Source organism: Pecten maximus, chromosome 11 (assembly GCF_902652985.1).
Source record: "Pecten maximus chromosome 11, xPecMax1.1, whole genome shotgun sequence".
NCBI lineage: Eukaryota > Metazoa > Mollusca > Bivalvia > Pectinida > Pectinidae > Pecten > Pecten maximus.
In genome coordinates this window covers 8,609,967-8,636,864 of record NC_047025.1, presented here as the reverse complement: position 1 = coordinate 8,636,864, position 26,898 = coordinate 8,609,967, and the positions used below count along the sequence as shown (strand labels likewise).

Here is a 26,898-nt window from a genome sequence, read left to right as displayed (position 1 = left end):
GCGAAAGTTATAGCCCTATGTTTGTTTCAGCATTTGATTTTTGTCCAGAGATCTACATTTTTTCGACCGATTTCTTGGAAACTTGGTAGGCTTTATAATCCTAATATGTTGTTGTGTTTCCCTGAAAACAATTTAAATTTGACAAATTTTGCAAAATTGATTGCCCTTATTTACATTCCAGTATTTGTTTTTTGTAAGATCTTCTCCCAACATTTTTTGACAGATATCTTTGAAACTTGGAATGAGTTATAGTCATGATAAAAAGTTTTGTCCTATGGACAGGAAGTGTTTCCACACTTTTACTCATTTCACATAAAGATTGAGAAGGGAGGAATTCACCTTCACAGAAAATGAATGACATCACGATAACAATACTGTCATGTCATTGTTGTGCGTTGAGGTAACGCCAAAATCAAATACATAAGAAGGCCAAGTTTGCCAACAGGGTAACTGAAAATAATCAATCGCCCCCTGTCTTGCTCCAAAGGGTAAAAGATTCTAATAGTCGTGTGTGATTTTCATCACCCGTGATATTAGAATGAAGCTTTATTACACTACACAGTCACTGCTTGACCCTGTACAAGGTTTTTGTGACCTTTATGGATCTTCAGAATCATTTCTACCTGGTATGTATCATAAAATTGATTATTGTTAAAAGTGAGGGGGCGCGGTGGCTGAGTGGTTAAGGTGTCCCGACACTTTATTACTAGCCTTCCATCTCTGGGTTACGAGGAGCAGTTGCCAGGTACTGACCCTAGACCAGTGGTTTTCGGGTACTCTAGTTTTCCTCCACCTTCAAAACATGGCACGTCCTTAAATGACCCTGGCTTTTAATAGGACGTTAAACAAAAACAAATATTTTTAAAAGTTAAGAGTGAAGAGTAGGTCAGAACAAAATGCCAGGTTCTTGTTGCCTTGCACTCAAATGCTTTCTACATTTTCAGGACTCACTTGGCGGGAATGCCAAGACTCGTATCATAGCATGTGTACACCCAGACTCAAGGTAAACAGACAGCAGGGCGATAATAAATTGTATTGGAGGAGATATTATAGTGTAATGATGTATATTAAAAAGAATAATACTGAAATGTGATATACAGCAATATTTCATTATCATCAAAACCTTGAAAGGAGATTCGATTTTAGTCTAGACAGATTAGGATTTAGGATAAAGTAAAGATGAAATAGAATCAAAGTTTTAAAAAAGTAGATTCAGATTTATTTTATTGAAATTGTATCCCATTCCTGACATTTTACAGACATTTTGGGGAGACCTTGTCGACACTTCAGTTTGCGAGACGAGCGAAAATGATAAAGAACAAGGTAAGACTACAAGTCAAAGTCGATTCATACAATGAAAAGAATTCAATTATCTCAATATCTTAATAAAACAGTGAATGAAATAGTCAACAGTTATACCTAATATACCCCCACATCATGGAGGGGACCAATATGAGGAATTGAAGAAAATTAAAGAGAGAAATCCTTCTCCTTCCATAAAGTTGAATGTACAGTCGAATCTGTATTAAGCGACCACTCAAGGGAAGTTGAAAAACGGTCTCTTAATGGAGAGTGGTCTCTTAATAGAGATGGTATCTTAAATTTAATAAATGTTCATAAGCGTTTTATTCGCTTTATAAATTGGCAATAATGATTTATAATATATATGAAAATTATATTTTCATACATATTGAAATATATATGTTCCACTACTTTGAATAAAACAAAACAATTTTTTTTGTTTTTTTGTTTTTTTGTGTATTTTTTTTTTTTTTAATAATTATTACTGTGCTAATTTTTCATCACTATATGTATTTTTTGAAATTCTTTCAGCATAGCAAAATACATTGATTTAACATGAGAAATATGTTTCATTGGTTAATTAGATTACTTTCAAATTATTTATATATTTTTTTTTAATTCCTGAAATCTTGGTTCGGATTTCCGCTCCGATTATTATTTACGTTCCTGCATTTCCTACTTTAAAAACGGCGACTTTTTCACTGACAAATATCTGTTTTAATGTCTCAAAAAAGATAACAAATCATGATTTAACAGTAAGTTAACTGTTTATGCATTCCTTCATTGTTATATTTCGCATGCAAATTGATATATCGTATATAAAACGTCTGAAAATCGTCAGAATTCCAGACGGTCACTTCGCCTCATCTCCCGTCCTTTTGCACGAAAAGTAAAACTACTTGGGTGTTATTAAGGCGAAAATGGTAATGTAAGGCATTTTGGAGACTTCTGGTCGCTTATTGGAGAGTTATTTTTATCACGGGAACGAAAAATTGTGGTCGCTGGCCGCGTAAACAGAGGGTCACTTAATAGAGTTAAAATATATAGCGAAAACGCTCGGGAGGAATTGAAATGGTCGCTTAGAACAGAGGGTCGCTAAATAGAGATGGTCGTTTGGACAGATTCGACTGTATTTTGAGCAGATTTTATCAAGATGATACATTTCTGGGTAGCACCTGATAAGTCTTGCTCTCGTTAGCTTGTGACAATTTTAATGATTAATAATTTTGACGAATTTATTAACCTGGCATTTTTAATATTCACAATTTTATTTAAAGTCCCCCACTGGGGGGTTTAGGTTTCCTCCTCTCCGTCTTGTTGGTATGTACCTTACACTTCGTACCTTGAGGGATTTTGATCAATCCTCACTCAACTACAAAGAACCATAATGTCTTGGACAAGTTTGAGGTTCAAGGTTGTTTTGTGAAGGTCCATTGTCACTGTTACTAGTTTTAGAAAATCCAGGTTTCTTTAAAAATCATTACAGTGTATAAAAGTTGGCGGGGGCCAGTAGGGGACATGTATTACTTATCATCACTCAGTATGCTTGTTGTTGGAGTAGTGCAAGTTCATTTGTTTGTCTTTTACACTGGTATAAATGAAGGTTTTGAGGGTGTTGGATGATGGTGAACCCTTTCGGGGTACTTCTACTCCCAAGTCTTCAATGGATAGACAGATCTTCCACCCTAGAGGTACTTTAGGATATTTCACACAAATTTATAATTATTATTAATATTTTAACTGTTACCCACTAACAGGCTGTAGTGAATGAGGATACACAGGGAAATCTGATGTCTCTACAAGCAGAGATCCGACGTCTGAAGGAGGAAAACCAACAACTATTGTCAGCTAGAGGGGATGCTGCTTTAAGTAAGATATGCTTTACAGCCAAAAATGTTCTGTGAGTGACTGATATTTTCTCTTGGCAAACAATCATATTCAGTTTGATATGTGTATCGCATATTTTTATGATTCTCAGAGATGGGAATCTTAAGCCAATTGGCTGATTTTAGTCTTTTGACTCTCCGAAAATAGCTATTTTCAGCCTTTCTTAAGATTTTACATTTTTCTTTTCTGTTAACTCTTTATCAAACTAAGAAGTTTTGCAAAAATCATCATTGTTCTTTGGAAGACTTCATCTTGCACATGATTCATAGCTTTTTCATGCTAAAACTTTACAAATTAGAAATCTGGTTAAATTTTGCATTTAGCTCCTTTTCCATTAATTGGCAGCAAAAAAAAGTGTTTTATTTATTGCTACATAGTATGTGCTGATTTTATTTTGCGCTGTTACTTTTTAAATCTTTTATTACAGTGGAACTTCGTTAACTCGAAGTCGACGGGACCACGGAAAAACTTCGAGTTATCCGATTGTTCGAATTAAGCGAGTTATCGTTTTTGGTGAAAAGTTTGGTCAATATTTGTCAACATTATATAATCATTATAACTTCGCTCTGTCGCTCATCAGTTTAGTGTGAAGACTGGTCAATACATGTAAATATATATGTAATGTTTCGTTATGTCACTTGTAATTTAGTGTAGTTTTGCCGATATACAGTCACGATAAAGTTTCTTTCACTTAGTCACTTCAATAACGATCTGATGTGCAAGTCATGTTTGCAAAAGGTAAACGATAAAACGGAATTCGACAAAATAACAAGTTATTAATGTCAAAACAAATAACCGTTTAAGTTTAACACAGATTGCATACAAAACGTAACAGAACCATTACCTTTTATTGGACATATATAAAATACTGTTTGATCGGCCTACTTACTTTTTATTGATAACCACGCCATTTCCATGTGTATTAGCACCGGAAGTTGGGCTGCGCATGTGCGTATAAAATGTTACTGTAACTGAGTTGGCGTTTTATCCGATTTAATAGACAGCACTGACCGTTACAGTTGTACTCTGAACACCTCGGCAGTAATTACGCTATTGTTTCAGCAGTTTAAAGATTTAATAGGCGCCGGTGACTGTGTCATTTCTACACCTGTAAAAACATCAGCCGGTAGATCTACCGGTGTGTCAGAGATTAGTTCCGCTTGAGCGAACGGGTAGATGAGTTGTTGACTATCGTGTGTACTGATATCGGCGACCGCCTTGGGAAATTACCTGATGTAAGTAAAGCAGTACTTTTTATCACCAAGACTTGTTGTTATAAGATTCAACCGACAAATTCTTTTATGAATTCATGAAACACTTATAATAGCATGTAGGTTAGTAGTGCCGATTTGTTCAGTATTACAAACGGAATTTAGCTCTTAAAAAATGTCGGCGTCTGCCACTGATCGACGAAAATTATACTTCGAGTTATTCGAACATTTCAAGTAGGATTTTTATTGTTGGGACCAAATTTTTACTTCGTATTATCCGAGTTTTTCGAGTTATCCGAATTCGAATTTTCCGAGTTTTTTTTACTAAGATAAAGAGAGAATTCGGCCGGGACCGGCGAGGTACTTCGATTTAAGCGGGGTATTCGAGTTATCCGAGTTCGAGTTAAAGAAGTTCCACTGTACTTTATTTAGTTATATCCATCTGAACACCACATAAGATTTTTTCTTATAAATAACAATAGGACTATAGCGAATGAATTAATTGACTGAAGGGATCATTTATACAAACATATCAATATTGTTCATTGGTTATCTACTAAACTTAATTGTTGTTCCATGTTCTATATCTATATATGATTGTTTGTAATTAACTTTTGTATTGAAAAAGGGGGGGGGATTGCCTAAACAATTTGACGATTTACTTGTACTGTTTTTACTACTACATGACCAATTAGATAATATTATGAATGGTGATATATACTTTTCAGCAGGGTACTGTACAGCCACAATGTCCTAAAGGCCAAGAAGCTGGTTCGTCTGTATGGAAGGAGAGATTTGTGAATGCCATGATGCTGAAGGAGAAATCAGATGTAGACAAGAGGGTTTGTATCAGTTAGCACTTTTTAGATATGAAATAAGTCCTACAGTAATAGTTTTGCAATGGGATTTGGAATAAAGAGCAATTCAAATGTAATGAAAATGTCGAAAATAAATCATTTGTCTGGTTCTACGAAGGGGCCACGATAGTTCAGTCCGTAAGAGCACTGGCCATGTAATATCGGGTGATGATCTGAGGTCTAGCGTAGTGTGACATTCCCTACCTATCAGTTTGTGTTTCTGGGGAAGCTGAGATGTAGGCTGGCCTTTGCTGTTGTGGTTGTGTTCTTGGGGAAGAAATTTTACCCTTATTGCTCGGGTTGACATGCGACGGGCCTCCCATATGTTGTTCAGTGAAGTAGTCACTAACTACTACAAGGAGACCCTGCCTTTAAATGTATCTGGCTGTTCAAGAGGTGATAAACCCAGCAAACATGTCAATGAATACTTTTGTAGTGAATCCTGTGCAGTAGTACTTAAAATTTTGTTGGATTTAATAATTTCCTCGTCTTTTAGCTGCTTTCTTCCCTTTAGATATATAGAAATTTTGAATATATGCAAAGAAATTGCTTCTCATACACCAACCCATTTTGGTATCATACATTTTAACTAGAAAAACACAAAGACTATGCCATAGAAATAGATTGTTAGAAGAAGGAATCATTTTATTTCTTTTGCTTCAATCATGCAGATTTTACATGGGAACATATCTTTATAAACAGTTTCATTACATGCTACAGCACTTTACTTAATGTATCTTTGTTTAAGTGCACAGAGCGTTTATGAGGTCAAATGTTGTACAAATAGAAAGGTGACCTAAAAACAATGGTATGCATTAATCTTTTATAAAATGTGTTTTCATTTCAGCCTCTGCAAGAAAAGATCCTGAAGCTTGAAGAGCTCTGCAATAAAAAAGATAAAATGTTACAGTCAACAAAAATGATAATAAAGTTTCGGGAAAACCATATCTCAAGACTGGAGAAGACCGTCAAATCAAAGGAAGGATGGGAGGATTCAGAAGAACATGCTGTGAGTAAATTGAAAATAAAAAAACAGATTATTTTGTTTTGAACTTCAGTTTAGGGGTTTTTACTGTGGGAGGAAACCAGGAAACCTGGGGAAAACCCACGTGGTAGGGCAGTTCACCCAATATCTTTTCATGTCTGATCGGGGAATCCAACCCTGGCCGCCTAGGTGAAAGGAAAGTGTGTTACCAGGAGGGTATATTAGTAATGACTATGATATATCATAAACTCTTGGTTAGATTTAGTTCATATTCACGCCATCAATTCAGTTTTACACCAGATTGTATTTTGTGATCAGTGGTCAAGGTAAAAATTCACACTTGACCACATTCAAAGTCATTAGTCGAAATGAGAGGGTCAAGGGTCAAACTTAATTGCTCTTGTGTACAATAAATTATGAAGTCGCGGCACCATTTTTGGGGTATTTATGGGAGACCAACAATCATTATGACCAATATTTCTCTGCTTCACAAACAATGCTTGATTTGCTTTTAACTCAATTTCCATCAAACAAGATTGAGAGTTGCTGTATGTAGCATTTACAAAAAAAATCTGTCCTTGACCTTCAAATTAGTGTTTGCCCTGAACAAGTTAACTGTGACGTTCACCTTGTTAATAATTAGGTTGACCTAGTTTATCATAGCATTAAACTTGCATTTAAATGTGACCTTGACCTTCTGGATAACTGAACTTGACCTAGTTAATCATTAATTTGAATTTTCCTGATCATGACCTTAACTCTTTACGTACTCATTCAAATTTCTCGGGAGCATATGGCTATCACATCAGACGTCGATAAAACGATCTTTTACTGTTGTGTGATGCTTAATATTAAAGGAAAATTATCATATGGAATGAATACTGAGTACGGAAACTCTTTTGCCCAATTTTTTCTTTAAAATACGGCAGAATCACCATGCAGAATCTTGGGAAATGACATATTGATCGGCACATGTATCACGTGTGCAAGTAATCACGCAGCCAAAACATGGTTTTTTCGTTGTATAAAAATATTTTACATATTTCTTAATTATTTTGATGATAAACGTTACTCAATTATATATATTCTATCGTTTTTAATAGCTTTATTGTGTTTAACACCTCCACAATCTCGCAGAAAACAGAAGTAAATCCGCCATTTTGTAGCTATGTAAACAACCCGGCATGAACCGTCAGAATTCTTTGAAATAGACAATCTTAACGAATGAATATGCTTCTGGTATGTAAAATAATTCATCAATACAATATTTACATTGCTTATTATTTCTTAAAAACATCATTTCTGTGTCAATTCCTTCGTATGACTATGCTGAATCAGCAAGTAATATCAACATCTTTCCCGATGTTTTCCGACGATTTGAGTCATCACAAAGGATGGAAGGCATGTTTATTGCGACGTGTGTAGTCGTCATGAAGGATACAAGAGCACGTTTTTGTGACGTGTGTAGTCGTCGTGAGTACGGAAAGAGTTAAACTTCAAGTTTTTTGTGTCCTTGACCTTCTAGATAGCTGTGACCTTGACCCATATAAGTCTTGATTTATCTATTTCAGGCTGATTTGAAAGCAGAAATTTGCAACTTACAGGACAAATTAGAACACAACCCTATTGTGACTAAGTATGCTATGGAGATCCAGCATCTCAAGTCAGAGTTGCAGCAATATCGGATGAGTGACAATAACCAAGGGAGTACCTTAACAAGCAACGAGCGTATGATGGAGTTGGAACGCATGTATTTTGATCTGATGGAAAAACAAAGCAATGAAGGTAATGTTTATTTTTTTGTAATTTATATTTTATTCAGTTAAACATATATTATCAACAAACACAAGACATCTACATTTTATGGTCATTCACACCTTTCAGCACTGATGTGTATTTCTATTATAATTTACTACGCACAAGCTTACACACACACATACACACCAACACACCCCCATTCTCGCCCCCCAGAGTCTGCTAAGCTACACCACCGTACTGACCGAGTGACATATGAAACGAAGGGAAGTAACTCTGATGAATGAGAATGACACACCCCACGCAAACACCTTCCCACACACATGAATGTTCTAGTACATATACATACATGTACACAACACTATACACATATACATGTTCATACGTACTACATATAGTCATATACTAACTATTGCATATGACAATGAGCACACATGCTTTACTACACATACATGTACTATTTTGATATCCATCCATTGGCATGTACACACAGCACTTACATGAAAACATATCCACATACCGCACCTACTACAACTCAAATATATACCCATACAAGTGCACACATACTACACATGTTGTATATATTATTGTATACATACATATATAAGAAAATGCATATTAAACACACATTCTGTTTCTATTATCCTGCTATTCATCCATGTACAGACAAACAGACAGACATACACACAGACAGATACATAAACCAACACCAACCTACTTAGACAGAAAGATACAGACAGACTAAACAGAGACACAGACATATACAGAAAGACTGACAGACATATATACACACAGACAGACAGATACATAGACTAACAACACCAACCTACTTAGACAAAAAGACACAGACAGACTAAACAGAGACACAGACATATACAGAAAGACTGACAGACATATACAGACAAACAGATACATAGACTAACACCAACCTACTTAGACCGAAAGACACAGACAGACTAAACAGAGACACCGACATACAGACAGTATTGACATACATAAATAGAAAGATAAATAGACAAAAAAGGGAGAGAAAGGGGATGGAAAAATCACAATATATTATCAGAGCAACAAAGCAAAATTATTGACCAGTTTAGTGTTTTAGAGCCTAGGAGACATGTCAGTTAAATATATTATGAAATGAAAGCTATAACCTAATTAATTTTTCCCATTTTAGCCATTCGTTTCTAAATCTCTCCTTATACATACCTCCTTTGCTATAAGCTACACATCTTTGTATATTAAAATAGTCCTGTATAGTATTTATTAAAGCATTTAAATTTAAGGACTTGTGCAGACAGCGCATTTTATATATGTACTGTTTAATTACAATGAGAATTTCATTATCAATTTAACCATTTACATTTTGTGTGAGAAGACGGAATAAAAATGATTCTTTATTAAAACCAAAAGGAATAAGGAGTGTATCTAAAAGAGTTTCAAAGCTAAGAAGAAGATTTTGAACCTCCTGACATTCCCATAAAATATGAATAATGGTTTCAATCTCTGAGTTACACAGTGTACACAAAGGCGATGGCACCATTCGAGTTTTAAATAAAAGAGAGTTTGTTGTAAGAATATGGTGATTGATTCTATATTGAAACCATTGGAATTTTGTGTTATTAGTTACAATAAACGGAAGTTTGAAAACCTGACTCCAGTAAATATTGCTTCTATCAAAAATTGAATTCCATTTTCTTTGTCCTGAGGGCACAATATTATTTCTGATCATAATGTTATAAAAGTGTTTTGACCCTTTGAAATGTTTAAAAAAAAATTCAAAGTTTACTGGAATAAATGGACGTGTTATTTCCAGCATGGGGAGAACAGGATTGGGATTGAACTTTTTTACAGCTGAAATGACACTATGATATTGGAGAAAATTAGTCCGTATTCGATACAGTAAGGTAATATTTATCATTCAGAGTATGAAGTTGAAAATTTTAAGAATGCTTCACTGCCGACTAAAATTACACTACTTTTTGTAAACCAGAAAGGGAGATTGATGATTATTTTAAGGGATTTTTGACTAAAATAAAGTTTTGCACGACAAGAATATCAACCATGATAAAAGCTAATACCTGTGATTGTATATTTTGATACAATAACCCTGACCAGTAGTCTAATCCTGAAATCCAAAATCAATCGGTACCGACATCAACAGTAGTATTGAAGTAAGGGAGGTAACAGATTTTGAAAAATTCAAAGAGATATTAATAAATTTTGATGCATTTGATATAAATTGTCCCGGTTTGGATTATTCAATATGATATGATTATAACAGATCCGGAGCAGGAATATGTCGGGACACCCACACGCACCCCAGTGGCTGTCGACAATATTGCAGTGGCTACCATAGAGAAGAACAAGTCCCTGGAGGCACAAGTCGCTACAGTGAGTGTGATCTGAACATACATATTTTGAATTAGTGTGTATAATCTTAGGATGTACTAGGTATTATATCATGGGAGTTGTGAGCCTGTGGTGTCTGCTGCAGGATTTGTTGAGAAATTATTTCAAGACATTGTAAAAAGATTAATTACCATGCAAATCTATTTTGATAATATCAATCATTAATAAATTTAAGAATACCTACTTGCATTCGATGCTTTTGTCTGTAGAGTGTCTTTTTAATTCCTGATCATTAACTAGTAATCATTATTTGATTAACTTCTATCGTATGAAAAGTTTTATTACCTTAAGCCTTCTACATTTTCATTAACTATATTACTGTACATCCTATTTTTGAAGGATATTTTTAAGCATTGGGATGGGGGTATATTGTTCTGCCCTGCAGTGTTTTTATTTTTATGCCTCCACCATGAAGTGGTTAGAGGCATGAATTACAATTGCATTACCCTTTGTCTGTCCTTCCATCCATTTTGTGAAGACTAATTCATGCACTACAATATAAATGATATTTTGAAGTCAAAGATCAGCACTGTTATCAGGATAAAAAAATGTGAAAAAAGAAAGTTATATGCATCCTCAAATTGGTATTTTGTAAAATTTGACAGCTGAAACAAACACTGACAGAGCAGAAGGAGGCTGCAGAGAAGAGAGAGATGGAGCTGGAGTCTGAGGTGGCTTCACAGAAAAAGGCCATCACAGAACTGACGAATGTTTTGGAGGCTCAACAGCTGAAGAGCAAGCTAGAGAGGGATGTCCACTTCCAAACTGTCCAGGTTTGTACACTAGACTATTCTTAAGAGTGAAAATAGTTTTTAAGGGAAAAAAAGGACATTAATTTCGTTTAGAACTAACTATGAACAAAATTGAGATTTTAATACAGGTTTTGGTTTAGAAAACTTCATGGAGGAACACAGTTCAGCAACAAAAGTAGGGACAACATGAAAGTTGAGAAAAATTATAGTAAGATAAACTGCCATCTATAAGAAACTATAAACACTCATTAAAATGACTAACGGAACTGTGCCTTGAAAACAATTTTTTTTAAAGATGTAGCATAACATCCCACTGTATGAAAAATTATGGTGTTCTGTGAAATTGTGCTCTCAATTAAAAAAAATTATAAAGACATGATTTTGCAAAAATGTTGCATTTTGAATATTTGTAGATCATTCAATAACAATAACCTCTGTTGATAGACTATAAAAGCATTATGATAAAAAGTTATCAGATAACAACACACAATATTATAATCATGACGCCTTAAATTCACCATTGGCGGCCAGTTATTGACCTATAAGGCACCTGCATGGCCACTAAAAAACTATGTAAATTTGCGATTTGGTTAATCTTTCAAAGGTAGCAGTCAATGCTAAAATGACGTTCACAATTGAAAAAGTTCAAGAGAGATGTTATACTGTATATAAGAATTAAAAGGTTTTTTAAGACAACTTAACCAGGCGACTAACTTTTCCAATTGGCGCCAAGATTTTGTGACTTGGTAGCCAAATAGGCCACCTGGTAAAAATATCCACTTTGAGTCCTGCTAATTTGATGTTTAAAATGACAAAATTTTGTATGCTTCAGACCATCACTACACCGAACAAGATAAGATACAACCTCCGCAGCCACACCCACCTTAACTCTTCTAGCAGTGTCAAGCTCAACCTGGACAATAGCATAGAAGTTGAGGATCTTGGTGATGACTTGTTTGCCGAAACTCAGCCTCCATTCATGATGCAGCAGGCCAATGAATCCCTTAGGGGTGAAGTGGAGCAACTTCAGGTGTGGTATACATTTCTTCTGTATTATCTTTTATTATCAATTATTTAATGGAAATGATGCAATAAGTCAATTCTTAAAATGTAATAGTACTTTGTGTCATTCACGTAAAGAAGTAACTTGAAAACTGATCCAATTTCAAAATTTTAACTTTTACCATAAGGCTAATCAAGGGCCCCCATCGTTTTCAATTTGATGGGGGCATGCCCTCAGTTACACAATTTTCTGTATCCATCACTGAATATCTTATTGTAAGGCCTAAAGGAGTTTGCTTTGGGGAAAATCATAGCTTCTAATATATATTATTCTCTGGAACTTCGGTAAAATCATTTTTACATAGAAAATTACAAAATTTTCATTAGAACTTTGAACAATGTTACTCACCCATAAGGCATTGTTAATCTGGCAAGAAATCAGATAGTAATTATTATTTGAAAGATTACTACCAATTATGATAGGAGTTTGTTAATTGTTTGTTTGTATTTTTTTTCATTTAATATTTTAATGTCCCATTATTATAATATATATATTGTAATAGACATTTTTTATATCAGATGTCATTCGCTTCCCTCTCGAAATTAATAACTTTTGCTGTCTTTCACCTAAATCACTAACCTAGATATGACCTGAAACTTTCAGAGCTCTATCAACAACATGACGGAGAGAATCGATGAATATGAGTCTGATGCTATCAAACTGAAGCAACACATCTCAAAAATTGATCACCAGAACGCTCAACTCACTGAGGTAAGATATAAACCTCCTTTGGAATAGATGAGAATACATCAAGCCAAGGTCTAGATTATTTAACTGTTGTCCAGTACAGTCGTTGTCAAGCCCTCCACCACTGGGTTGCGAGTTTGAAACCTACGTGGGGCAGTTGCCAGGTACTGACCGTAGGCCGGTGGTTTTTCTCCGGGTACTCCAGCTTTCCTCCACCTCCAAAACCTGGCACGTACTTAAATGACCCTGGCTGTTAATAGGACGTTAAACAAAAACAAACCAAACTAGTCGACACAATTTCTAGCTGCCTTTTCTCGTTGGTCGACAATAGTAAACAGTCTATGCTGGCGTTATTTAAGTTTTGATTTGTTGAAAACTATCTGACACATATGCATGATACTCTTATCCAATACAGCTACATATAACAGGTGTTCAACACTTTTGAAACGAACATTTTATCTGTTTAATTTATGTTTTTTGGTTCAGGTAACTTTTAAACCATCAGAGTAATAGGTTATATATAAAATATATATTCTGCGTAGGTTGTAAATATTATCATGGCAGTTTGCTTTAATTTTACTTTGGAAAAGCACTGTCTTAGATTCTGCATAGTGTTCATGTGTTCAAGAGATAATTTAGTTTAAAATTTCTCAATAACGCTTTATAACTACAGTAACCTTTTTGTTTCTGTATTAAAAAATGCCCAATTCTGAAAAATAAGGCAGATGTTTTAGATGTAACATAGCCCTATCTATTGCCTGTACTAAAGTATGTATACATTGTATTTGTATAATTGGGACCGTGGTGGCCGAGTGGTTTAGGTGTCTCGACACTTTATCACTAGCCCTACACCTCTGGGTTGCGAGTTCGAAACCTACATGGGGCAGTTGCCAAGTACTGACCGTAGGCTGGTGGTTTTTGGTACTCCGGCTTTCCTACACCTCCAAAACCTGGCTTGTCCTTAAATGACCCTTGCTGATAATAGGACGTTAAACAAAAACCAAACAAGCAAAAGTATTTGTAATCTATACAACATTTGCAATTATAATACAGCTCTAAAGGATAATTATTTTTTCTGTGTTTTTCAGACCTGTGAAAACCATGGTCACCACTTAAAAAAAAACCTCAAAATTGCAAAATATCATATTTGACCTTAAATGACACAATTCCCGACAGTTTTTTCTTTCTTTCTGAAACCTATTTAAAATCTCTATTAAAATATCTCTATCTTAAAGACAGAATTAATCTTGTTTTGCATCATTCAGTTTTTCTGCTGCCTTACCTTATCTGCTAGATAGGATTTTCTGCTTTGGGCAAAACTAAATTTCTGGTGTAAACACACTTTAATATTTCAAAATTATGTTTTATCTGTAGATCCTGCAGAGAGAGAGAATGGAAAGGACGTCAACTGGTGAAAAGTCAGATTCTGAACTCGTGGAACTCCGCAGAAGGTTAAAGGATGCAGAGAGAAACTTGACATGTAAAATCTTCAAACAATTTTGAAAACAGCTCACCCACTTAAATCAAGATATAATTATGTACAATAAATGGAATCTGTCCTAGTCTATCTACTTCTATATATGAATGAACCACCTTAAGTCATTATTATACAATACAATTTATTTTATTATAGTGTCACGTATCACAGTTCATCGCATATTATATAAAACTGTACTTGTTTACATCATGGAAATAATATTTATAAAAGAGTACAGTAAAATAGGTACAAGTTACGAACTGATACCCAGCCAGTATTGGCTTATGAGCCACAGCTTATTTGATAAGAAAAAGTGTCTTAAATTTTGCTTATTTAAAAGCAGTCCTTAAATATGTTTATTTCTTAATTTGCTTCATTACATTGATTTGGACAGAAGTGACCAAATATGGTCATGGGGTCAAATATGAAAGGGCATTTTCTGGGTCAACAAATGAAAAGGTCTTTAATGAATTGTGTAGTTATCACATTTGTTTGTATTTTGACACTATTCTGTGCTTTCTTTAATTGATCTTAAAACAATGATAAATAATATGAGATTCCAGTAGTTTTCATAATTTGAGCTAGTCATGTTATGGCTAGGATGTCCTGATAGAATCTGGGGATCCTTAATTTAAGCTTGCTAATGTTTTTTTATTATTCAGATTTTAAAGAGGAAGCCGAGGATTTAAAAGTTGTTCTGCAGTCTTCTGACAAAGAACTAAAAGATTTTAAATCCAAAAAGACAGAGGAAGAAGATCAATATCAGAAAACCATTGGGAATTTACAGACTCGAGTAAGTCTAACTTGTGGCTAGACCTTGTTTAAAAAGTGTCCGAATTACGAGGAAAAACATCTGATGTGATTGATGCTGCATTAATTTCTTAGGATGTTAGCTCATCTCAACAAAGTTGAGTTAAATACGATTTAGACAAGTAATGAAGTATCTTAGGATAATCAATAATAGTTTGCTAAAGAGGATGGATCTTTTCCACAATTCACGCTTTAGTTGCCAAGGAGGGTATAACTTTGTCATTTTCAGCTAAATTACCATATTTATTCTCTTTCAAATAAACCCCCTCCCTACTGTACAAATAAACCACCTCCCTACTGTACAAATAAACCCCCTCCCTACTGTACAAATTAAGTACCATTTTTATCCTCAAATAAACCCCCTCCCTACTGTACAAATTAAGTACCATTTTTATCCTCAAATAAACCCCCTCCCTACTGTACAAATTAAGTACCATTTTTATCCTCAAATAAACCCCCTCCCTACTGTACAAATTAAGTACCATTTTTATCCTCAAATAAGCCCCCTCCCTACTGTACAAATTAAGTACCATTTTTATCCTCAAATAAACCCCCTCCCTACTGTACAAATTAAGTACCATTTTTATCCTCAAATAAGCTCCCTGCCTAAGTGTAGAAGTTTAATACTGTTGTATTTATCCTCAAATAAGCTCCATTCCATCCCCTAGCTTATGTATAACTTTATCCTGTGAAAAATGAAGTCCCTTCCCTAGTGTAAAAGTTCAGTACCATTTTATCCTCTTACAAATATGCCCCCTCCCCGAGAATAAAAGTTAAGTACCATATTTATCCTCTTACAAATATGCCCCCTCCCCGAGAATAAAAGTTAAGTACCATATTTGTCCTCAAATACACCCCTCCCATAGTGTAAAAATTTAGTATTTAAGTTTGAGAAGGATTTTATTTGTGAGCCACTAGCAGCATAATATTTTAAAATTGATGATTCTGTGAAAATAAAGTGGGCTTATTTGTATGCAGAGGCTTATTGATAGATAAATATGGTGCATAACCATCTTAAGGCTGGGCTGGATAATGTAGTCTTTGATAGCTCAATAGTTCTGAGGCATGATAACTTGATTTTCAAGAAAATTAATATGTTATGAATTTTTTCCTTCCTAGCTGATGCAGATAGAAATGGAGACGAGTAAAATGTCTCAGGAATACGAGAGTGTTAGTGAGGAACGGGATATTCTTCTGGTCAGTGGTCTTCTCATTATCATATGTTTAACTTGCTTCATACAAATATTAAAGCTCCTCACATTTCAATGTCGTTGAGTCATGAATGCATTGAAAAGTACCTGAATTTATGTGTTCAGTGTTGAAATAAATTGAAAAATATCCATTACATTCTTTCAAAAATTTGCACAAAAACAAATTGCACAACAAAATTGGTACCTTTGTTGAGAAGGTTACATGCCATGAATTTAATGCGTATAATTGTACTATCAAAATGTGATGGGGGGGGAAATATGTTATATATCCTTGTTTTTAAACTGCATGCATTTAACTGTTTTTGATAAGTTACACAATGATCAAGTTAATGATAACTTGTGTTTAAAATTCAACAGCAAGACTTGGAGACTGCACAGGACACAGTGACATTCAACGAGAGCCTGGTGAGAGACCTCGAGAAACTCTTACTGGAGGGTAAGGAGAGGCTCGAGGAAGTCCAGTCGCAGCTCGAGGTCAGTAGTACACTGTATACTCTGTAGTCAAAACATCAATTCTCCTATTTATAAATGCCGTTCCACAACTTTTTCCCTGCTAAGTGTTTACACAACTAATTATAACCCATACCGTGCTTATAATAATTTCTATTTTAAAACAAAATGTTTTAGGTATGTTTGAAATAGAAGAGACCATAATGTATGTTCAACTGAAATGTATAGTTTTTCCAGTCACAACTTGCTGACTTCTCCATGGCTAACAAGCTAGTTGAAACTTTGGCAGTCCTGGTTAGTTCTTTAAGCTGTCATTTCATAGATTTCCGTTTTTTTTTTTTACTTTTCTCACTGTCCTCATTTCAGATGGTGACTAAGAGTTTAGCCATTGAGAAACACAATCATGACCAGCTGGTGAGCCGAACACAATTGGAAGGAGCCGCCCAGGTGAGGAATGAACTGTAGTATGGTTTATGTAGTTTTAATGTAAATCATTCATATCAAGGGAAGTTGCGTGAAAGTTCATATCTTGTGGTTTAAATAAGTTGACAAGATGAAATGTACTGTAGAGATGTAAAGATTTGACATTGCTGACAGCTTATACACTGCTTCACACTAAAACCAATATTGATATTCTTTAGCAATACCCAGGCTTTAGCAAAGCCATGTATGCTTGTTGTAGGTGTGACTTTTAATAATTATAGCCATGATTAACCTGTTGATTAGGAAAAAGAAAACCTGCAGCTTCTTCAGGAGAATGAGTTACTACAGTCAGAAGCGGAGGTAGCCAGATTGAAAATCGAACAGCAGGATAAAACTATACAGAATCTGAAGGGTAGTACAGAGGCCGCTCAACACATCATCTCCACCCTACAAAAACAACAGGAGCAGAACAAGGTCAGCAGCCACATACTGTAGTGTTAGTCATGTCCACTCCTCTCACACCCTGAATTGACAACAGTCAAGTATGAGAATAACTGAGTTTGTTTTTCAGAGTTCTAATGGTCATTATCGCTGTCGTTTCCTGTAAATCAAATTCTCCCAAACACAGATTGATGTCATCACTAATAGTGGCGGTAGATTTTAGTCAGACTTTCAAGTAAGAATCTGCATTTGATAAGTTTATGTATTAAAATCCAAGGGTTTTAGTCAAGATGATGATGATATGGATTCCTGCAGACTCAGACATGCAAATATCTGTGGATTAATTGTGCTCCATTATTGGCTTTCAAGTTTGATAGTCCCCTATCTGTGAAACCTGGGAACTATAGTTTTCCTCCCAGTCTGTCTGTCCGCCTGTCTGTCCGTCCACTCAGTTTTCAACATTTATCTCAGCCACATATGCTTCAAGGTATGTTAGTGAAAGTTGGTATGTTACTTCAGTATGAGTAGCTACAGATCAGGTTCAAGTTTCTTGGGTTTTGTGGTCAAGGTCACTTACTATTTTTAGCGGGGGCTGGTAAGGGACATGCATTTCTTTAGCAATACCCAGCATGCTTGTTTCCAATAAAATACTTTTACTATTAGTGAATTTGACAATTAAAACATGGCTCTTTTCACAAAGATTTTAATAACTTTACTAATACTTCTGTTCTGTGATTTTTGTTTCGTGATTTGATAGGAAGCTGTGGCTGGTTACATGTCTCGTATCGAGGAGCTAAGAACTGGCCCTCAACCTGGAGACCAACAAACTGCTGGACCAGACACAGCAGTGTCAGAGTCTAAACAGAAAGGTTGAGGAACAATCCACAGACCTGAATACCAGAGAACAGGTCAACAAAGAACTGCAGGCCAAACTGGAGGCTCAGGTCAATTATCACAATGCTGAGGTAAGTAATGGTCCGACTTAGTCTCAAAGACTGACTCAAGATAAATGTTCCTAGACTAAATCAAGGTAGAGGCTCATAGGATAACTCAATTTTTATAAGGTCATAAACTGACGCAATTTGGTCTCGGATCAGCTCAAGATAAACATTTGGTTTATTTTGTTTAACGTCCTATTAACAGCCAGGGTCATTTATGTATGTGCCTGGTTTTGGAGGTGAGATAATCATATATCAACATTCAGTTGTATTATTATAAAAATATATTAAAATACATATTAACAGAATAATACAAAATATTTACTAAAACAGATGAGCATGATGAAGGAAGACCTGGACTGTATCACAGAGGCAAATGACAAAATCCAGGAGGAGTACGCTAATACCCAGGCTGAACTGGAATCCATACAGGTACAGGGCAGGGTTTATACAGTCCAGACATACAGGTACAGGGCAGGGTTTATACAGTCCAGACATACATGTACTGAAAGGAAAACGAAACACAGTTAGAAATTGCCCGGGTTATGGGAAATAAAAAGTTAATATTATCGGTGTCATTGAAAGATAGGGAGCCACTCTGTTAGCTCCATCGATGGTACGTTTTTTGTACTCTTACCAAGTTTCTGGTTGATTTGGCCTCTTTCCCATAGAACATTTATGGGACGAGTTGGACGGTAGGAGACAACATAGGCCAAACCGCCAATTAACATTGCTCAGTTGACGTCACTGGATGAGGAATGGAAACTGGTTCCAATGAGGAGGGTCAATGAATACCCTGATCAGTTCAATGCACGAAAGAGTCTGCATTCCGGCAAGTCATATGGGGGCCCCTTGCAGTATATTACACACTGAATTTTTTTTTTTTTTTTTTTTCAGAAATGTTAAAAGTCAGTTCTGTATATTATAGTACATGACCGTAAAAACTTATACTTTAAAAGTGCAAGGTTGTCTTGACATCTGGTTTAATGGGGCGGATATGTAAGCTCTGAAGATTCAAAAGATATGAGACAGTTTAGTCAAATTATTAAGTAATACTCCCAAGCTGAATACTCTGATTTGAAAAACCCAGAAGATCTTATTGTGTTGCCTGCAAAAAGCAGACAATATATAGGTATGACTTTGTAGGTGGCGGCAGAGGCAACGTCGCCCGTACAGAGGCTTCCGTGCGATAACTCAAGTTCCCTTGGGCCAATCAATCTCAAACTTCATGCAGACCTTTCTTACCAAATGTGCTTGCTTGGGATTGCTTTTTGGTGCAAAGGTCAAGGTCACTGTTTGTTAAAATAGAAAATTTGTTTCTGTTTGATAACTCAAGTTCCCTTGGGCTGATCAAACTAAAATTTCATGCAGATCTTTCTTACCAAAAGTGCTTGCTTGGGATTGCTTTGCAGGTCCAATGGTGAAAGGTTTAGGTCACTGTTGCTAAAAATAGAATATTTGTTTCCTTGTGATAACACAAGTTCCATTGGGCCTATCAAGTTCAATTTTCATGCAGTTTTTCCTTAACACAAGTGCTTGCATGGGATTTAATTTAATTTTTTTACTGGGCCAAAGGTCAAAGTTTTTGTTATTATAAATAGAAAATCTGTTTCCGTGCAATAACTCTTGTAATCACCCAACTTTCTGCGCAGGCAACACATCTACTTTCGTGGAATTCTTGTATTTAACTTGTGATTGGTTTAGTTTAGGATACTTATTCTTGAAAAAGAATGGTGCATATATGTTCCCTGTTCTATATTGAAAGCATGCTTGCGACAAAGACGAAGGCATTGATTTTTATTGGAATCACATCTTTAAACCCCTCAAGGGAAGCATTAGTCATCAGCTAAAGTTATTATTTTCCACAAAAGAAGAAAGACATTCTGAGTCAAACGCAGCATCCTTGTGTATAGATATGAGCATTGTTTCTTTAAAATCAAAATGTTAATGATTTTCTGAAAATACAGTAAAGGTAAAAATTGTTTCTGGCAAATATGACTCGGGGGTAATTAAAATATGTCCAAAAAGTACGTTTTGTGTGTAAGTCAATACCAATATTTTCATATCTTCCAGAGGAAATGTGAAACATTACAGGACACAATAAAAGCCAAGACATCTCAGGTAAGTGTATGGCAACGTAAGATATCTCTGGTAAGTGTAGGGCAACTTGAGATATCTCAGGAGGTGTATTACTAAGATATCTCGGGGGAAGTGTCTGATTAAGATATCTCCGGAAGTGTATGGCAACTTAAGATATCTCAGGTAAGTGTATGGCAACTTGAGATATCTCAGGTAAGTGTATGGCAACTTGAAATATCTCAGGTAAGTGTATGGCAACTTGAGATATCTCAGGTAAGTGTATGGCAACTTGAGATATCTCAGGTAAGTGTATGGCAACTTAAGATATCTCGGGGAAGTGTATGGCAACTTGAGATATCTCAGGTAAGTGTATGGCAGCTTGAGATATCTCAGGTAAGTGTATGGCAGCTTGAGATATCTCAGGTAAGTGTATGGCAGCTTGAGATATCTCAGGTAAGTGTATGGCAGCTTGAGACATCTCAGGTAAGTGTATGGCAACTTGAGATATCTCAGGAGGTGTATGACTAAGATATCTCGGGGGAAGTGTCTGATTAAGATATCTCTGGAAGTGTATACCTAAGATATCTCAGGGAGGTGTATGACTAAGATATCTCAGGAGGTGTATGACTAAGATATCTCAGGAAGTGTATGACTAAGATACCTCAGGGAAGTGTATGACTAAGATATCTCAGGAAGTGTATGACTAAGATATCTCAGGAGGTGTATGACTAAGATATCTCGGGGAAGTGTATGACTAAGATATCTCGGGGAAGTGTATGACTAAGATATCTCGGGGAAGTGTATGACTAAGATATCTCAGGAAGTGTATGACTAAGATATCTCGGGGAAGTGTATGGCAACTTGAGATATCTCAGGAGGTGTATGACTCAGATATCTCAGGAGGTGTATGACTAAGATATCTCGGGGAAGTGTATGACTAAGATATCTCGGGGAAGTGTATGACTAAGATATCTCAGAAGGTGTATGACTAAGATATCTCGGGGAAGTATATCACTAATTAGATATCTCAGGAGGTGTATGACTAAGATATCTCAGGAGGTGTATGACTAAGATATCTCAGGAGGTGTATGACTAAGATATCTTGGGGAAGTGTATGACTAAGATATCTCGGGGAAGTGTATGACTAAGATATTTCAGGAGGTGTATGACAAAGATATCTCGGGAGGTGTATGACTAAGATATCTCAGGAAGTGTATGACTAAGATATCTCAGGGAAGTATATGACGAAGATATCTCGGGGAAGTGTATGACTAAGATATCTCGGGAAGTGTATGACTAAGATATCTCGGGAGGTGTATGACTAAGATATCTCGGGGAAGTGTATGACTAAGATATCTCGGGGAAGTGTATGACTAAGATATCTCGGGGAAGTGTATGACTAAGATATCTCAGGTAAGTGTATGGCAACTTGATATATCTCAGGAGGTGTATGACTAAGATATCTCGGGGAAGTGTATGGCAACTTGAGATATCTCAGGAGGTGTATGACTAAGATATCTCGGGGAAGTGTATGGCAACTTGAGATATCTCAGGAGGTGTATGACTAAGATATCTCGGGGAAGTGTATGACTAAGATATCTCAGGGAAGTATATGACTAAGATATCTCAGGAGGTGTATGACTAAGATATCTCGGGGAAGTGTATGACGAAGATATCTCAGGAGGTGTATGACTAAGATATCTCAGGAGGTGTATGACTAAGATATCTCGGGAGGTGTATGACTAAGATATCTCGGGGAAGTGTATGACTAAGATATCTCAGGAGGTGTATGACTAAGATATCTCGGGAGGTGTATGACTAAGATAAGTGTTTGATGAATAAATCATTTTAAATGTTACTGCTTTACCACCTACACATCTCTGCTTATTGCTAGCTTTCATTTCCATGACTAAAGTTGTTCTGTCAGCTATAGTTAGTTTACCACCTACACGACTCCACCTATTGCTAGCTTTCATCTCCATGACTAAAGTTGTTCTGTCAGCTGTAGTTAGTTTACCACCTACACGACTCCACCTATTGCTAGCTTTCATCTCCATGACTAAAGTCATTCTGTCAGCCATAGTTAGTTACTGGTTTACCACCTACACTATTCTGCCTATTGCTAGGTTTTGTCTCACCAACTAGTCATTCTCTGTGTTTTCAGCTGGACTGTACGGGACAACATACTGTAATTATACCCCTGTCATGAAATGGGGGAGTATATAGTGTTACCTATGTCCGTCTAGTTCCGTCCCATCCCGTCGCGCCACATCCTGTCCTGTCGCATCCCACCCAGTGCAATTTAACTAGCTAATCTCAGGAACTGCTGATGCGATCCTCACCAAACTTTGTATACATAATAAATATGATGTCTTGTTGTGCACCTTACTCTTTTTTCACGGATCAAATATCCAAGATGGCCGCTACAGCCTCTGATTGGCTGAAATCATATGCAGTAATAACTTTTGTTTTATGTGATGGATCTCAATGAAACTTGATAGGAAGGGTGATAACAAAACAGCCCTCATTTTAAACAAAAAAAAGTGCTAAATTACGATTCAAGCTTGCTGCCAAATGGAGGCTTCTGATACGTCGAAAAAAATGTATGATTTTGATGAAAATTGATGTGTACATGTGGTTGGGTTATACTAAAGAAAATGGCAGTGTTAATTTGATGAAAACACTAAATGGCTGCTATTTATAACCGTCTAATTGGCTGAAATCATATCCAGTAAAAACTTTTGTTCTATAATCTATTTGATGCCGATCACAATGCAACATAGTGGGAGGGATGGTTACCTGACAATGTTCATTTTAAAAAAAATACTGGTACAGGATTCAAGATGGCCACCAAACAGAGGCTCCTGATTGGTCAAAATTTAGATATTTTCTATGCACCCATCATAAAATGGGGGGGGGGGGGGGGGGGGGGGGGGGAGCATATAGTGTTGCCCATGTCAATCCCATTCCAATTCAATTTTAACACCTAGCAAATTCATTCTTAAACAAATTTTCATCAAACCTTTAAACAGTTGAGCATGAGAATATTTCTGACATTGCTGTGTTTCAGGCTTCTAAGGTCAAGGCCAAGGTCACTGTTGCTAAATATAGAAAATCAAGAACTGTTCCAGTTTTAACAACATTCTTTCATAGATTTTTCATCAAACTTTATAAAAAGGTCCATTACAAGTATACTTGTGACATTATTGTTTCGGTGTCAAACTTTATACAAAGGTCGATTACGAGTATACTTCTGACATTGTTGTTTCGGTGTCAAACTTTATACAAAGGTCGATTACGAGTATACTTCTGACATTGTTGTGTTTCGGGGTCAAACTTTATACAAAGGTCGATTACGAGTATACTTCTGACATTGTTGTTTCGGTGTCAAACATTATACAAAGGTCGATTACGAGTATACTTCTGACATTGTTGTTTCGGTGTCAAACTTTATACAAAGGTCGATTACGAGTATACTTCTGACATTGTTGTGTTTCGGGGTCAAACTTTATACAAAGGTCGATTACGAGTATACTTCTGACATTGTTGTGTTTCGGGGTCAAACTTTATACAAAGGTCGATTACAAGTATACTTCTGACATTGTTGTGTTTCGGTGTCAAACTTTATACAAAGGTCGATTACGAGTATACTTCTGACATTGTTGTGTTTCGGGGTCAAACTTTATACAAAGGTCGATTACAAGTATACTTCTGACATTGTTGTGTTTCGGGGTCAAACTTTATACAAAGGTCGATTACAAGTATACTTCTGACATTGTTGTGCTTCAGGGTATCAAGTGGCAGTGTTATGTGTTGCAGACATTTCTAGTTATAATATAAGGTAATTATGTATTCCTATTTCCAGCTGGAAGAGAGGGAATCATCACACAACCAGAAAATCACGGAGATGGACGATCGGATTAAAGAGATCATCAACTCAAACCAGGAGGAATCCAAGGAACAGGAATGGCTGATGGAGGAGCTGGATACATATCCTTTTTGTGTCTACGAAAATCAAGAGTATTGCTACTGTAAATACCCAGTGTTTTATCAGATGTTATCTAGATCATAAGCTTCGGAAGGCCAGTTGGTCCTTTGGCCTTTTATAAAGGTGACCAAGGGTGGAGAGTGGCTGATGCAAATGGCATTTATTACATTTTGTCCATCCTTTCATCACCATTTTGGTTAAGTGGTTTGATGATACTTAGAGAATATTGTTTTGGTATCAAACATTATTAATTGTATTACTTTTTTCCAACTTTGGACAGGCAGGTGGTATTTATAGAGGTTCATATGCCATGAATTTGTAACATTGTGAGTTTAAACAAGTGGCCATCATAGACAGTGTTTTATTGTTTGGGAGGAGACCTCTATCTGTTTCTTTACTCATTCAAATTTCATGATAGCTGTTGGATTGGTCTTTGCACATAACATTAATTTGGGTTTGTCCAGTCGGCAATCTGTCCTTCTGTCATACTGCAACATGTAAGTGGTAACGGATTGTCTTCAAACTTGGTAAATAAGGTTTAATGCCTTAAGGGCTCGGCCTAGTTCGATTGCCACTTTTGCCTGACATTGTTTGACATATTTCGTGATATCCTAATGACGTCATAAAGGAAAGAAGTCGTGTTTACCTCGACATCCTAAGACGTCATGAATGATACGAGAACACTTTCTCTGATGTCTAATGATTTAATGTGTACAGAAGGAGTTAGTGTACATTCGGTTATATTCGCATTGTTTATGCTAACACTTAATGTTCCTTGTCCTGTTTCAAATCAATATCACACTTTCTGGATCCTTCAACAGATTCATAGGTTGCACTATTATAATATAATATCCCCAAGCTCTGCATAGGAACAGTGGCCTCCATGTCTTGTAGATGTTTCCTAGTTTTCTAGATTTTTGAGAATCTTTTTCTAAGTCCTGCAGATAGCAAGTAAAAGTACTCAGATTCACTGTTTTTCACTGGTTTGGGATGGGGACTTTTTGCTTTATACAGAGAAGAAAAAAAAATAAGTGAACTTTGAAGGAAATATTCTGATAGGAGTAAACTCCAAATTTGGAAAATTGGTTTACAATAATTTCTGTTAGGGATCAGGGTCCATTAATGGTGACAAAAAGTCCACAGAGAAAAAACCTGGGATATAGAGCAGTTGAACATGTGCTAAAAAAAACTATGTTTTGGGTTCCATTGTAATGGAATTCATTGTATTATTTGCTCCCTTGAGTGGGTTTGACAGTACCTGGTATATGTACTTAGCTATTAAATGAATTAATTTCTCAGGCTGTATTAAATCTAGCTTTTTGACTATTGTAAATCTTTTAAGTCATGAATCCTTAACTGTTGTCACTCTAAAAACGTCCAACTCCAGTTTACACAAGATCATTGAGGAATACGAAATGGGTCGCAAGGAGAAGAATGAGGAAATCAAAAACCTGTCTGTAAGTACATAATGTTAAAATTTCACATCGTTCACTTGTCAAGGGTTAAACGCGGCCTACCCCTCTTTACCATTGGCAGATATACCCAAGAAAAGGTTGATGGTAGCCCTTGTTTTAGAATTTAGATGGTCATCATTATGGAGATCGATTGATCAGAGTTCCCTTGTGAATGTTCCAGAGAATCATAATGATTATTCTCCAACCAACTTTATTTTTTAATCAATGAGAGTATCTCAATATATATAATACCTTTGGATTTTTAAAAAAAAAATTGTAAAGTTACTACGCTATGTTCATCAGTACATGTTTTGGTGATTGACGTGTTGTGTATGATTTTAAACATAGGGCAAAAAACTTTGTGGTTCTCTGAGGTCAATTTTGATTCAAAAGAGAGTCCATGGGCAGTTTGTATAAATTCCAAGATGATTTATTTTAGGATTGGTTTTAGCTGTTGTACTTAATTTTTTGTATCATAACTTTAACACAGGCAAAGGTAGCTGAAACAGAAGGCATGCAAACAGAACTGGAGAAACACATAACGAATAAAAAGGAGATGGAATACCAGTTAGAATGTGAGAGGATTTCTCACGATGAGAGGTGTGTATCACAGTTTGTACCTCTCATACAAGGCTCTACCAGTCCTGAACATCTGTATAATTAAACATTTTACATCACTCTCCCATGAATGAGATGTGTTCTACCATACTTTGCATCTA

At 35.9% G+C, this 26,898-nt stretch overlaps 1 protein-coding gene across 1 annotated transcript; it reads left to right on the top strand.

Moving 5' to 3' along the window:
- The first annotated feature begins 3,059 nt into the window (after positions 1-3,059).
- Positions 3,060-20,779, top strand: LOC117337492 (kinesin-like protein KIF15-B). The gene is made up of 17 exons (XM_033898497.1): positions 3,060-3,171; positions 5,129-5,242; positions 6,105-6,266; positions 7,814-8,027; positions 10,279-10,388; positions 11,012-11,179; positions 11,991-12,188; positions 12,825-12,932; positions 14,283-14,388; positions 15,048-15,178; positions 16,315-16,392; positions 16,764-16,880; positions 17,223-17,303; positions 17,583-17,753; positions 18,478-18,685; positions 18,992-19,090; positions 20,732-20,779. Exons 2-15 carry the CDS (start codon positions 5,207-5,209, stop codon positions 18,592-18,594), a joined length of 1,797 nt encoding a protein of 598 aa, XP_033754388.1. The 5' UTR covers positions 3,060-3,171; positions 5,129-5,206; the 3' UTR covers positions 18,595-18,685; positions 18,992-19,090; positions 20,732-20,779.
- Positions 20,780-26,898: the final 6,119 nt, after the last annotated feature.